This window comes from Streptopelia decaocto (assembly GCF_964273445.1).
Source record: "Streptopelia decaocto genome assembly, chromosome: 19".
In the NCBI taxonomy this organism is placed as follows: Eukaryota; Metazoa; Chordata; class Aves; order Columbiformes; family Columbidae; genus Streptopelia; species Streptopelia decaocto.
Window position 1 is genome coordinate 4,215,914 of NC_138674.1, and position 13,986 is coordinate 4,229,899.

General features: G+C 51.3%; 1 protein-coding gene across 1 annotated transcript; it reads left to right on the forward strand.

Annotated features, from left to right (window-relative positions):
• Nucleotides 1–556: 556 nt before the first annotated feature.
• SLC26A9 (solute carrier family 26 member 9) lies at nt 557–12,998 on the forward strand (the record flags this gene model as incomplete). The annotated part of the gene is made up of 20 exons (XM_082069220.1): nt 557–681; nt 1,630–1,769; nt 2,063–2,173; nt 2,640–2,815; nt 3,015–3,179; nt 3,740–3,892; nt 4,238–4,320; nt 4,580–4,727; nt 5,431–5,544; nt 5,988–6,065; nt 6,310–6,405; nt 8,193–8,299; nt 8,847–8,916; nt 9,132–9,224; nt 9,607–9,723; nt 10,254–10,571; nt 10,802–10,856; nt 11,255–11,400; nt 12,192–12,269; nt 12,951–12,998. 20 exons carry the CDS (start codon nt 557–559, stop codon nt 12,996–12,998), a joined length of 2,421 nt encoding a protein of 806 aa, XP_081925346.1.
• Between the last annotated feature and the right edge of the window lie 988 nt (nt 12,999–13,986).

The window sequence follows — 13,986 nt, forward strand, 5'->3', positions numbered from 1 at the left end:
CCTCTCCTGGCAAGCAAGAAATCGCTGAATGCAAATGAAACCACTCGACAGCACAACGGGAACAGCTCAGTGGAAACCGCCTTTGTTCATGGTGCCAGTATCTACCATTGCAAACCGTGTCAGGGCTGCCCAGTCCTGCCAACCCCACCGGCAGACGGTGAAGCTGAGGCATGAGAAAGGTCAAGTTTTGCCCCAGGCACAAATGCAGATGCTGCCAGAGCTCGGCTTAACACCCGTGCTCATCTGCCAGACAACCCAGGGCGCGCTCCGACCCCCCTCATGGGGCATCGCTCATTAGCATCACCTCAAAATAGCCGGTAAAATTGCCCCGCGCTGGGGAGCAACAGCCCCCGGTGCTGGGAGAAGCCACTCCCAGGACCTGCCTCCGCGCCACCGGGAAACTATTTAGGGTGGAGAAGTTCGGGGAGGGCTCCCAGACGCTGGAGGTGTCTGGTCTGTTATACCGCGGCCGGGGCCAGCTCCACTTACATTCTTGGCTTTGCTTTTTCTTTCTTTTTATTTAATTTTCTGGGAAAAATTGATAAATGATCCAGAGATGAGCCACGCCAGGCCTCGCTATGTCATCGAACGTCCCGCGTATTCCGTCAGCCTCTTCGATGAAGAGTTCGAGAAGAAAAGCAGAAGTTACCCCGTTGGGGAAAAGTTGAAAAACCTTTTCAGGTAACATAGAACACAATCGCTGGGGCAAATGTAAAGCAGATTTGGTTTGGAATTAGGATTTAATTCAGACCTGGGGATGTAGTTCCCATTTTTATCCTGGGAAACCTTCTCCATGATGTTCTTTGGAAGATGGATGAAAGGCACAGGAGAAATGCAAATTGTACTGAAGCAAGTGAATCTGGCTGCTCTTTTCCCTGCCTCAGCTACTCCACTGCAAGGCAAATAAGCGGAACAGTTTGCACTAAGTGCATTCAGGATTTGGGGTTCTGTTTTCCACATTGTTTAGTAATGAAAAAGATATAAATGGTGATGAAGGTCTGAGTTTGGGGGTTATTTCTTTAAGCCTTCCAGCTGGGATTTCTTTTTATCAGCTTTCTGATCAAAAACAGTACTGGCTTTCCTTAAATAAAGGTGATTAATCCTGCTGATTGCTGCCTTGGAAATCCATTCCTTGGAAAAAAGAGGGCAGTCGTATAGGAAGCAGAGAGATAATATTTTTGAATGTGCCAACCCAGCAGCAATCTTCTTCCTTCAGACACACTTGTGGTTTTTTGACCAAAGACCTGAAAAAGTTCATCTTTGGCTCTGTGCATGAATCTCTGAGCTGTGTTTGCTCTCTACAGCTCACCCGTCCCCTACCTGGAGGGTATTGGGGTATTGGGGAGGTAAATCCTTTGCTCTGCGCAGGTTCCTGCTCCAGCTGTGGCAGCATCAGGGACCTCACAGACCCAGGAATCACCCACAATCACCCTCCATGGCACCCCCAGCCCATTCACTGCACCAGACTTGCCCTCACAGGGAAGGGCTGTGCACCAAATATTGGGCTCAGGATTTGGTGTGGGAAAAAGGTTGAGACATTCATACAAAGATCCTTCATTTTTTGCTCACTTCCCAGCTCGCTTGCTTCCTTCCTTCTTCACTTATTTGCATTTTTTTTGTCTCCTCTAGATGTTCAGCTTCCAGATTCAAAATCATCCTCTATAGCCTGTTCCCAATACTTGTGTGGCTCCCCAAGTATAAAATTAAGGACTACGTTTTGCCTGATGTTCTCGGTGGGCTCAGTGCGGGGACGATTCAAGTGCCACAAGGTGAGATACGGTGACTTTCTGGGTCACCAGGAGGGGATAGCACTTTGCCAGTTCAAATAAAGGTCTGCAGATGACAGCTGATGTCCAGTCTGGGGGGATTAGCCACCTTTACTGCTGACATGTATAAACGCAAGCTCTACCTCCAACCTGCTTGTCCTACACCTCTCCGCGGTGCCTTTCCCTGCCCTCTTGGGCTGCAGCACCTTGTTGGAGGTGACGTGAGCGTGAGCAGGTCAAGGGGCCGCCAGCTGCACAGACCTGGCTGACCTACCCATTTCCCTTGTGTTTTCCAGGGATGGCCTTCGCGCTGCTGGCCAACCTGCCACCCGTTAATGGGCTCTACTCCTCCTTCTTCCCCCTGGTAACATATTTCTTCCTTGGCGGTATCCGTCAGATGGTCCCAGGTAAGAATCTGCACAGCAATTGTCTGCACAAGGCAGTTAAATACAGGCTGGGAATACTCAGTGTGTTCCAGAATAGAATCAAAGAATCACAGAATGGTTTGGGTTGGAGGGACCTTCCCAGCTCCCCCAGTGCCCCCCCTGCCATGAGCAGGGACATCTGCACCAGCTCAGGTTGCTCAGAGCCCCGTCCAGCCTGGCCTGGGATGTCTCCAGGGATGGTTCATCCACCACCTCTCTGGGCAATAGAGATGTCTGGGCACATTTGGGCCATCAGGGGTTTATGGGATCCCTGATTCTGGCTTCACAGCAAGATCTGACCCCAAGGAACTGCTGCCGCCTCCCACTGCAGCACTGGCTGTGATGATGGGCTGGGTGGCTCGGTGTGGACAGCCCGACCTGTCCAAGCACCTTCCAGGACAGGATGCTCTCTAGAGCAACCTGCTGACAGCACAATGTTGTGCTATAGGTACTTTTGCCGTCATCAGCATTATTGTTGGCAACGTCTGCCATGAGCTGGCTCCGGAGTCGGACTTCGAGTACCTCAACCACACTACCAATGAGATCAGCGTGAATACCACGGCCCTGGAAGCAGCCAGGCTGGAGATCTCTGCCACGCTGGCCTGCCTGACAGCCATCATACAAGTAAGGACTCGCTGCACCACCTCTGCTGTGTCCTCTGGCCAGGTCTGACCCCACAGGGTCAGCTGGGGTCTCTCTCTGGAGCAGAGATGGTGGTAGAAGTTGCCAGAAGAGGCCCCACTTCTAAGTGGGTGATGCCTCAGCACGCTCAGGCTCTGCGCCTCGGCACGTTCCGATTAACGCCTTGTCTGTCCTGCCCTAGCTGTGCCTGGGATTCGTGCAGTTTGGCTTTGTTGCCATCTACCTCTCCGAGTCTTTCATCAGGGGTTTCATGACAGCAGCAGGGCTGCAGATCCTCATCTCCGTGCTCAAGTACGTCTTCGGCTTGACGGTCCCATCTTACACCGGGCCCTTAGCTATCGTCTACGTAAGTGGGTGCTCTGGGCAGGGCCCTCCCCTGTACCTCCTTACCCCAGCGGCCACCGCAGCATCACCGAGAGGGCTTGGGGAGACGGGAAGGGTGGAGGGGGACAGGCTCTCTGCAGCACTACCAGCCCAGCACGTCTGGGCTGCTGCCAGTGTGTTCACAGCATTATCTGAGCCCTCGTCTGCTACTTTCTAATTAGAAATAATGATACGGGTCTGGGATTAGGTGATAATACGAAGCGTGTTGCCTTACAGCAGGAGTTTTGTGCAATTGTTAGCAACAGAAGCTTTTGCTATGAGCAGGTTTACCCATTCCTGGGCTTTTCTGCATCTTCCATGGATGCATCCTCCAGTGATGCAGCTAGAACTGCATTTAACCAGACAGCACAGGCCCAGGGCTGGTTGCTGATCTCTCAGCAGCAGAGTTTCTAGCATTTCGCTCACTCTCGGCACATCTCAGGGTGTTTGCAGTTGATTATGGTAACAAGTGCTCTCAATTGTGCTGTCCATGTTGTCCACTCTGGTTCCCCATGACACCTTCTCCTCTTCTCTCCCCTTCAGACGTTCATTGATATTTGTAAAGGTCTGCCTAAAACCAACGTGGCCTCCCTGGTCTACGCCTTGGTCAGCGCCGTGCTCCTGATCATTGTCAAGGAGCTCAACCTAAAGTACATGAATAAGATCCGGATGCCCATCCCCATGGAGATCATCATTGTAAGTGACACATGAGTTGTCCCTCAGACCCCTCCACAGACGGCCCATCATGTAGAGCATCTATACAGTGAATATGATGTGACTCCCATACATCCTGTGGTCAGAAAATGGGCCATCCCCATGGAGGACACCTCTGCCCCCCAGCTCGTCCCTGTTAGACTGTACCTGCATCCTGATGATGCTGAGGATGAGGGACAGAACTCCTGCTGGGGAGGTTCTCTCCTTTCCTAGCTCAAATTTAGTGCTAATTTTCCACTATCAGCCCCAGCAGCACAGCAAGCTTAGTGCTTCCGAGAGAGCTCATGCTCTGTCTGCTTACTGCTCTTTTATAATCTGTACTTCCAGGTAATAGTTGCGACTGCAATCTCCGGTGGTTTCAACATGCCTGAGAAGTACGGCATGCCCGTTGTTGGGGTGATCGGCATGGGGTAAGTGCATGTGCAGGTCTGACTCAACTTCCAGATAATTTTCCTTCCTCCTCCTGCAGCCGGGAAACATCTCACTCTTCCCTGCTGCCCAACAGTCCCCTTCCAGGGCTGCCCTGTTACACAACTACCACCAGCCACTTGAGCTGTCCTCGCTGTACACACGGATTATGTCATTCCTGAACACACCAGCTCCTCGCCCGCTTCACCAGCACCCAGACACCCGTGTCACAACTGCTTCTGGCCTCTGCTTTGCGTGCAGGTTCCCAGCACCGACCCTGCCCCTGGTGAACAAGTGGAAGGACATGATCGGCACGGCTTTCTCGCTCGCCATCGTGGGCTACGTGATCAACCTGGCCATGGGGAGGACGCTGGCGGCCAAGCATGGCTACGACGTGGACCCCAACCAGGTAACGGTTGGTCTGGTGGGACACGGTCCAGGACCGTTCCCTTTGCTCTCAGGCGTGAAAGGAAAACCTTGTTGTGCGATTGGGGAGGTTTCAGACGTGCTCTGATTCAAACAGACGTGCTGCTCCCGTGCGTGCAGGCTCAGGTGGCAGCTTGCCAGGACACGGCAGATCCATCTCCCATGGACTGGAGAGAGCCTGCGAAAGGGAAGAAAGCCTTAGGTTGAGCTTTGCTCTCCCTCCAGATCTAGCTTAAGCGCTGAGCCCTGGCATAGAGAGCATTTTTGCAGGTTGTTGGAGCACAACGAGGCACATGTGTTTCTCACTGAGCGCAGAAAGACCTGGATTCCTGGTGTGTCACCTAGATACTGTGAGAGGCAGGACATTAAATAATCCTCTTTTGTCATCACTGGCACAGTGGCAGCTTTCAATAACAGCCACGCATACCACGTGAAGCCCTGCCCTTAGTGTGTCAACAGATGACAACGTGTTTATGTGGAGCTGTGCTTCCAGGTTTCCCTGCTATACCAGCGCCTGTCCCAGCCCGTGCTGGAAGGAAAAGCTCTGGGACACACTGTGGGGAACCCAAATCCCTCCCCAGACCACACAAACCCCAGGGTCTGGCTCCTGCTCTCCCACCTGGCAGCTCAGAGGTGCTGGCAGGGCAGGAGTCCTTTCTGATGACCATGTTCCCCCATCTCCACAGGAAATGCTGGCCCTGGGCTGCAGCAACTTCTTTGGATCCTTCTTCAAAATCCACGTGATCTGCTGTGCTCTCTCCGTCACTCTCGCCGTCGATGGGGCAGGAGGGAAATCACAAGTTAGTAACCTCCTCCTCCTCCTCTCTTCCCTACGTGACCCCACTTGACCACAAACCCCTGCATGCTGCCAGCCTGACATCGCTTGCTGCAGGTCTGGAGAAGCTCCACAGATCACTGTTCCACATTGTTAAAAGCGCAATATCCTCTCTCTCCAACCCTATTTTGTTCCCTGGGTGGTTCTTTGGGTTGGTCACAGATGAAGGGTTGTAAATCTGCATTCCCAGTCTGGCTGTGACTGAGCAGAGCTACCGCGTGAGGGAAGTTTGGGGTTATCTGTGGGATCTGCAAAATCTGGGCTCATTTCTCGGAGGCAATCGTTTGCTCACATAAAATACTGCAGGGACCACTTGTGCCGTTGGCTGGAGCCGCGTGAGAGGAAAGACCCAGAGGGGGTTTAGGAAAACACTGGCGTTTGCTGATGTGATCTCTTTCTTTTTTGCAGGTGGCAAGTTTCTTTGTGGCCTTGGTGGTCATGGTGACCATGTTGGCTCTGGGGATCTACCTCGAACCTCTTCCAAAGGTAACAAACATCTGTGCAATGCACCACATCTCCACACATGGTTCATTCCTGGGCTGGGGTCCTGTTTGCACTGAGTCTCTGGAAGCAAGAATAGTCTAAATTATCATGCTCAGATGCAAGTGAGACGTTTTCGAGCATTCCCTTGTGGTAACTGGATCACAGAAGGGAGATGCTGTGGAAAGCATCTGCTGCGACGCGTGGCACATCCACACCTCAGCTTGACACGATCCCCTCTCATCCGCAGTCCGTCCTGGGAGCTCTCATTGCCGTGAACCTGAAAAACTCCCTCAAGCAGCTGGCCGATCCCTTCTACCTGTGGAAGAAGAGCAAGCTGGACTGTGTGAGTGCCTGGGGTGGGCTGGGAGGCAGAGGCGGGGTGGGCAGAGCACCCCCCCGGCAGGTTTTTGAGGGGCAGGAGGGCAGTTTGAGTCCCCTGCAAAAGGTGGGTTTCGCTCTCTCGATGCGATCGTGCTCCCAACCCCTCACCAGCGATGTCCAGAGAGCCTGTCCGGCCCAGCTGAGCACTCCCAAGCTCAGCGCACGTATCAGAGAGGCCTGAACTATTACCTGCTCTGTTTAAATGCCAATCAACCGCGGGAGCCTGTTTGCCCAGAACTAGCCAAACCGGCCCTGCTCAATATCTGGGAGTCATGACTTAAAAACTCACACAATAGCCCTCCAGGGTGAGGAGAGCCCTTCACAGCGATAAGGACTCCAGGCACTGGTTGATGTATAAACCCAGGCGGGGGGCGCGGGGGAGTGAGAACGGAATTTGGAAATGTCTGACATAAAAAGACAGTGTTTGAACAGGACTCCCACGGCTGAGTGGTGCGTGTGGACACTGAGCCAATATCCTGTCAGGTCCCGACAAACCGCCTTATCGGAGAAATCAGGACTCCAAAGGGGCTGACCCGAGTCATCAAGAGCTTTCCCAAAATACCGTTCAAACAGGTGCTGGAGCAGAGATGGGTTAGCAGCCCAGGGTGCGAGCGTGACGTGAAGGCACATTCTAGCACATGGCACAAGATACAAAACCAAACTGGTCCATGCTCAGGATTAAGCCTGACAGACTGACTGGACCAGGGACATGCGAGGTCTGAGCTGACACGGTTATGCAGGAAGGAATCATTAGAGAGAGAAAAGTTCAAATCCTGCAGGGAGTATGGGGAGCAGGGAGATGCCAATGGAGTGAACTGCGTTTCCCCTGACCTTAATCTCCTTGGAATTTGAACTACATTCGGTGTCCTGTCCCAAAACTGGGAACACCGTTTCTGGGTGATGTCAGCCCATGGGTGTTCGTTACCTCAAATCTGGTTGTGTTGCAGTGCTAACTAGAGGGATCGCTCCACAGACACAGCCCAGGGTGACCTCTGGGTGGAGGGGAAGTCCTTGTCATTTCTATGCATCACGCATAGAAATTAAGATGCTGAAGTCACCAAAGTTACCCTGATTTGTCCAATGTCAAAGATAGGTTTTGTCAGCCTTGAGGATGGGATTGTAATAACCTGATAATGATTCTCAGCAGGCACGTTTATATGTTGAGAAAGGACTAATTTCATACGAAAGGTGATGCTTGAGTGCTTAATATACAAAAATGACAAATGACAGAGTTCAGAGCAAGAGACGGAGCAGGTTTTGATATGCTCTGTGATACTTTGTCATCAAATCTGCTCTGTGTTCAGGTCATTAACAGTAGGTGCTCAGATGGTTTTCAGACACGTCCATTCCTTCCGAAATGCTCTGACTGGCAGCAGGAGCTTTTTGGGGGGCGCTGGGAGCACTTTCTGAGCAGCAGATGGTCTGATTTGAGAAAGCCTTTTCTCGACTAGAGAGGCTGATGCGTTTTGAATGGAGCGAGCGGTGCGGATGTCCCCGCTGCTGTGAAGAAACGCGCTGGCTGCTTTTACAGCTGAAAAGCTGTGGCTTTTGGCAGGCTTCCCAGCACTGATGTTTCACACCAAAGCATGCAATAAACCGTCTAATTAGAATAGCTGCAGAATTCAGGTCTTGGGTCTTTTGATCCTCAGCTGGGTAGTTCTTTGGGTGCAGAATACCAGCATCCCTCCCTCGCTGTGCTCCAGCCCGTGACACAGTAAAATGACCCGCCGTGCTCTTCTCTTTCCACAGCTGGTCTGGCTCGTCAGCTTCCTCTCCGCTTTCTTCCTGAGCCTTCCCTATGGAGTTGCTGTCGGTGTGGGATTTTCCGTGCTGGTTGTGGTTTTCCATACCCAGTTGTAAGTACCGGTGTCGCTCCCAAAACTGCAGAATAAACCATAGATTATTTTTATAACCGACCTCTGGCCCGTGTTTCGGAGGAACGTGTGGCAGGAGCCTGGGGGAGTGCAGGTGTCCTCCCCGGCCCCTGGAATGTGCAAACAGGAATGGCAGGCGCTAATTTACTGCCTGCATTCCCGCTCCTGCGCACGCTTAGCGATGTGCACATCCCAAGGCAGGGGGAAGGCTGCAGGTATTCACTTCGGCACGAAACACTGCCCGCAGAGTCCCCAGAAGAAAATCCTGCACATTAAGAGCCCCCCTGTACATGTGCAGAGACTGGCGTGAAGGTTATACACCACTTTTAATCCATCAAAGCCCTTTATTAATATTTCCCAGGCTGGGATGTCAAACTGCTGACACTTTTTTTGCCCTGTAGACTCTGCGGGGATGAAATCTACGTATTTTCATAAAGCAAATTTTCAAATCCTGGTATGGAATGTGAAGCAAAGCAGTTTTACTCCTCTGCACTATTTACTCTAATTCTGCTTGTCTCTTTTCTCCCAGTCGTAATGGCTCTGCCCTGGGCCAAGTAATTTCCACTGACATCTACAAGAACCCTAAAGATTACAACAAGGTAAGCAGAAGCGAGAGCACCCTCAGAGAACACACTGTTCTTTACCGCTGGTACCCAGTGTGACCGGGATGCTGCTGCTGCTGTTGCTGCTCGTTTCGGGGGTAGCAGGAGAGCTGCTCTTCAACTGACCTTCCCAGTTACCGGCTGCCCACACTCCCCGTCACCCCTCACACACCCCCTGTCACGCCTGGTTTGAGCTCTTGTCTCCGTTGCAGGTACACGAACTTAATGGGATTAAAATTGTGACCTACTGCTCGCCGCTGTATTTTGCCAACTCAGAGATATTCCGCGAGAAGATTATAGCCAAGGTGAGCGATGCCCTAAGAAATCCCTGTTTGCAGCAAAGGGGCCTTGCTCTCTCCCATGTTGCTACATGGAGGTAACTAAGATGGCCATGAAAGATGGTCACGTCCATCCTTTTCCATCCTTCTCTCCCTGATCTTCAGGACGGTTTGTAGATCTCATTTTAGAGGTTATGCCCGAATCCTGGCACTATCTTCCTCCGAGCTCTGCCAAAGCAGAGTCATCCTGCCACTGCAAGTCTCTCCTCCCTGCGTGTGCAGGGACCCTGGAGATGTTGCTGTCCGGTTGCCACCAGGACGAGCTGCTGCTGTCCCCCTGCGCCATGTGCCACAGGCTGCGAAATTGCAAGAAAGACATTTTCTTTCTTTTTTTTTGTCTTTTCCACAGACTGGGGTGGATCCCGGTAAAGTGTACTTAGCCAGGAAGAAATATGTGAAACAGCAGGAGAAGGGGACAGCACAACCACCAACACAGCTACCAAAATTCTTACTGAGGCAGAACAAGGTAACTCAGTTTGTTTCCCTGCGTTGATGGATAAGATCTCAAGTCCCCATCAAACAGCTCCTCTAGATAAAGGATTTTCTGCACTGTCTTCCCAGCCCCATTTACCACTTCTTGCTTCTTTTCCTTGCCACCCACATCTCCATTCCTCCCAATAGCCAAAACCTCAAGATGCAGGAAGACTGGAAGTGGTTGGCATCAAGAAAGCTGTAGAGGTGGCTAGAATGGGAACACAGGGAACAATTTGCTAGAAACTGGGCTTGTCCTCTTGTGCCCTTTTGAAGCACATTTCCCAGTCACCCCAGCTTGGTTTGGTTTGGTTTGCATTGCTGAGCAGTCTGCGACCAGGAATCATTTAAAATTAATCTAAGGCGCTCCACCCCAAGGGACATTCAGTCTAGCACCAGGCTGGAGTTAGTCCGGATTAGAACACTTCATGCCCCTGAATACTTGAGGTGCATTCCCACGCCAGGATCTCAGCTCGCGCTGGTCGCTGTGCCCTGCCCTGACTCTGCATTTCTGGTTTGCTGTAGACCTTGTCTTTGCAAGAGCTCCAGAAAGACTTCGAAAGCACCTCTCCAACAGATACCAACAACAACCAGACGACTGCTAATGGTGCCAGCATCTCCTACGTCACCTTCCGTCCGCCCGCCAACGGCGCTGGGCAGGTCCACACCTCCAGCGAGCTGGGCAGCACCTCTACGCTGCAAGGAAGCACTTTCAGCGTCACACCTACGGCAAATGTTGACCCTGTGATGACAGCACCGCCCTATATCAGCTTTCACACCATCATCCTGGACATGAGCGGAGTGTGTTTTGTTGACCTAATGGGCACAAAAGCACTGGGCAAGGTTAGTTCTATACTACAAACACAGCCAAGCAATGTATCACCCAGGTACCTTCCGCTCTCTTGGGCAGCTCAGATAAAGACATTTACCCTTCCCAGTAGAAGGTTTGTGTGGCTTTCTCCTTCAGCATCCCCAGGGCACGCGTAAGGTCCTGGATAAAAGACTTTATGTATAAACACAAAACAGGGGTGGCCGTGTTACTAATCCTCTCTCTCCCCTCTCATCCCTTCTAGCTGTGTTCCAGTTATCAGAAGATTGGGATTAAAGTGTTCTTGGCAAATATACATGGTAAGAATCCACGAAGGACACATTTCCATGCGATTTTCCCCCATGGATGTGCTCCTGGCAGACAGGAGATCTTTTTGTGTTCTTTATGCAAACCATGCGAGCTGTCAGCCTCCCGTCAGACCAAACCAGAACAGATGAAAGAACAGAAGAAAGGAAAGAGAAATACTGGTTTTCTGTGTGTAAAATAGGTCCTTTCATTTGGGAAGTGGTATGACTGGAACATCTCCACCTTTTGCATGTAGGAAAATAGATCCCTACACTCTCATTTCTGCAGCAAACCTGCTTCTTCCCTATTCACCCTCTGAGCTTTAGCTCAGAGGACCACTGACAGTCATTCAGACCTTCAAAGGCTTCATTCTTTGGTTTTCTCCTCATTCACCTGCCTTTCCTTTCTCCAGCCCAGGTGTACAATGACATTAGCACAGGTGGAGTCTTTGAAGAAGGAGGCCTGGACCGAAGTCACATCTTCTTGACCATCCACGACGCTGTTTTGTTTGCCCTGGCAAACAGCAGAGAAATTGTCCACCCGCCCATCTCAGAAGAGGTAAATTCGCTCCCCAGTCTTTCTCCAGCTCACAGGAGTGCACTATTAGGCTTAGACACCACGTCAGCACAAAGGAAGAATAACAACGGACTGCTGCACCTAATAAAGTTCCTTGTTTATCTCAAGTAGTAAAGGCCTAAATCCAACAAAATATTTCGTCTCATGTATAACAATAATTCCCATGTACGGGCCAAGCACCTACTGATCAAATTGATCTCAATGGCAGCTCAGAAGTGTAAATGTCTTCTGCAATCCCCAGCTCAGAGATGAATGTTGTCCCAGCCTGGGGAAGCCCAAAGAGCTGCTCCAGCACTATGGCCTCAGTCTGGGGTTGGCTGGAACATGCAGCTGCATGCAAAGGCAGAATATGGCCCTCAGAAATGAAGGCAAAGCACATGCCTCTGTTCTTGAATCGCCCCAGCATCCACAAACACTTCCCTTGGCGGGAGGAGAAAAAACAGAGGCAGAAATGTGGCCCCTGCTGACAGCACAGGGTCAGACAAGCTGTTCCCTCAAATATGGGCTGGTTTATTGTGCGATAATTGGAGGTGGAACCAGAGCAGCGTTAGCCAGTTATCTGTGGGGAATAAGTTAAGGTATCTCATATCTCAGCAGAGAGATATGTAAATGCCAGCTCAGTCAGAAGAGATAAACAACTGAAACAGGATTCCTTCTGTGCCCCTTCTTCCCTTTGAGCATGTGTCATGTTTTAAGCCCAGGTTGGTCATTTTGTTTCATTCCTTTCAACCCTGCACTCTGCTAATTTGCGGATTTGATTCTTTCCTGCGTAGAGGCCGCACCAGACGGAGCTCTCCATCTCCGACGAGTCTGTGGATGAAAGCAGCGCGGAGTTCAAGAACTTGGAGGAGGTGAGGTCTAGTTCCAGGGGTCACTTCTTCACCTGGGGACATGAGGTGGAAATCAGAAGCTGTGATTGGGATTTATTAGATGGGAAGTCCCCTGTGCCCTTGCCAGGCAAACAGCTAACAGCAGTAATGCTTTGGGAAGTTACTTGCAAAAATAATTTTAAATCCCTGTCATAGACGGGCAGGTGGTCTGGACTAGATGATCTCCAGAGGTCCCTTCCAACTCCAACCATTCTGTGAATCGTGGAATCATAGAATAATTTTGGTTGGAAGAGACCCTTAAGATCATTGAGTCATAACCTAAATCCAGACTCCCGAGGGGCTCTGGCAGGCACCTGGATGCAGGAGCAGCCCGGTCATCCCACCGCGGCGTCCGTCAATCTGTTCTGGGCCACAGAGCTCAGGTTCATGGTCAGACCTGTGGTCTCCATCCACTGGGGTCAGGTTTAGCTCAAGAACAAAAGAAGGGTCACCCTTTGAGTTTTTCAGCACAAGACTGTTAATGCCGAAGTGACCTACACCCACTGAACCCAGGTCCTGGGGGGCAGAGTGACCCCTCCACCAGCAGCTGTCCCCCGTGGAGGAGGGTTGGAGGGTGGTGTTTCTGTGACTCAACGGCTGCTGAGCTGCGTTGCTGGGTTTGTGGCACCAGCCCTAACCCCATATGCCTTGTGTGCCCTTTAGGAGATGTTTGGCAGCATGTTCCACTCAGAGACCCAGACAGCGCTGTGAGCATCAGCGTGCAGGCAAACCCCCCCGAACAGACTCCTCTCTTCCATCCCTCCGTGAAGAGCTGCGCTTCCACCCGGGGATACAATAAGTTTGCAAAGCAAGAGGCCATCGCACCTCTCAAACTGATCAATTCCTCCCTCCACTGCTTCTGCTACTCAGAGCAGCGGACACTGGAGCAGAAAACAGAAATCTCCAGAAGCAGGAACTCAGGAAAAAGCCATGTCATTAATTACAGAAGAGAAGCGAGTTCATTTGAAGGCAGGTGCCTTAACACATGGGACGATTACTCATTTTTGCCAAGTGCTCTTTGTCTCACACAGTCGCACTCTTCTGTCTGCACAGGCACCACGTAATTTGGGCACCCCTCTCCTTTCTTTCCCCGCTCCCTCTTTTCCTGATGAAGTACAAGCAAATATTAAGAGTCTTTCACAGCTTCAACTCACGAGCAAAAGCAACTCTTGCAAGACGCGGATGGACTCGATGATCCTGAAGGTCTCTTCCAACTGAAATGATTCTATGATGCAGTTTTGTAACACGATGCTGTTCGAAAACATGCACTGACCTTTGGGGTGTCCGCACAGTGAGTGCGACCTCCCAGATTTCCCTGCGTGCCACCCCCTCCGCCTTCCCCATGTCCCCTCCTCCATGTCCCCCCAATGTCCCAGACACCACTGCTGCAATCCCGTCCCATATTTCTGACACCCAAAGACCTCCACACTGTCTCAGCAGGGCTACTTTCTAACGACATTTCTTTTTCTTGCTAATAGGACTAGTTTGTAATCACAAATAAGAATCCCTTGTCACCGTGTGTTATGTGCACCTATTCTCCTGCCCGCCTCATGGGTTGAACATGTGTTCAAAGACTCAGGGTCCAGCTCAAACCCTCTCTCAAGGTTTTTAGGGACCTTTCCACTGACCGAACAGCGTGGATGGCACGGCAGCGTTCACCCCAAGGCTGTTCTGACTCCCTTCCCATCCTCTAGTTGAT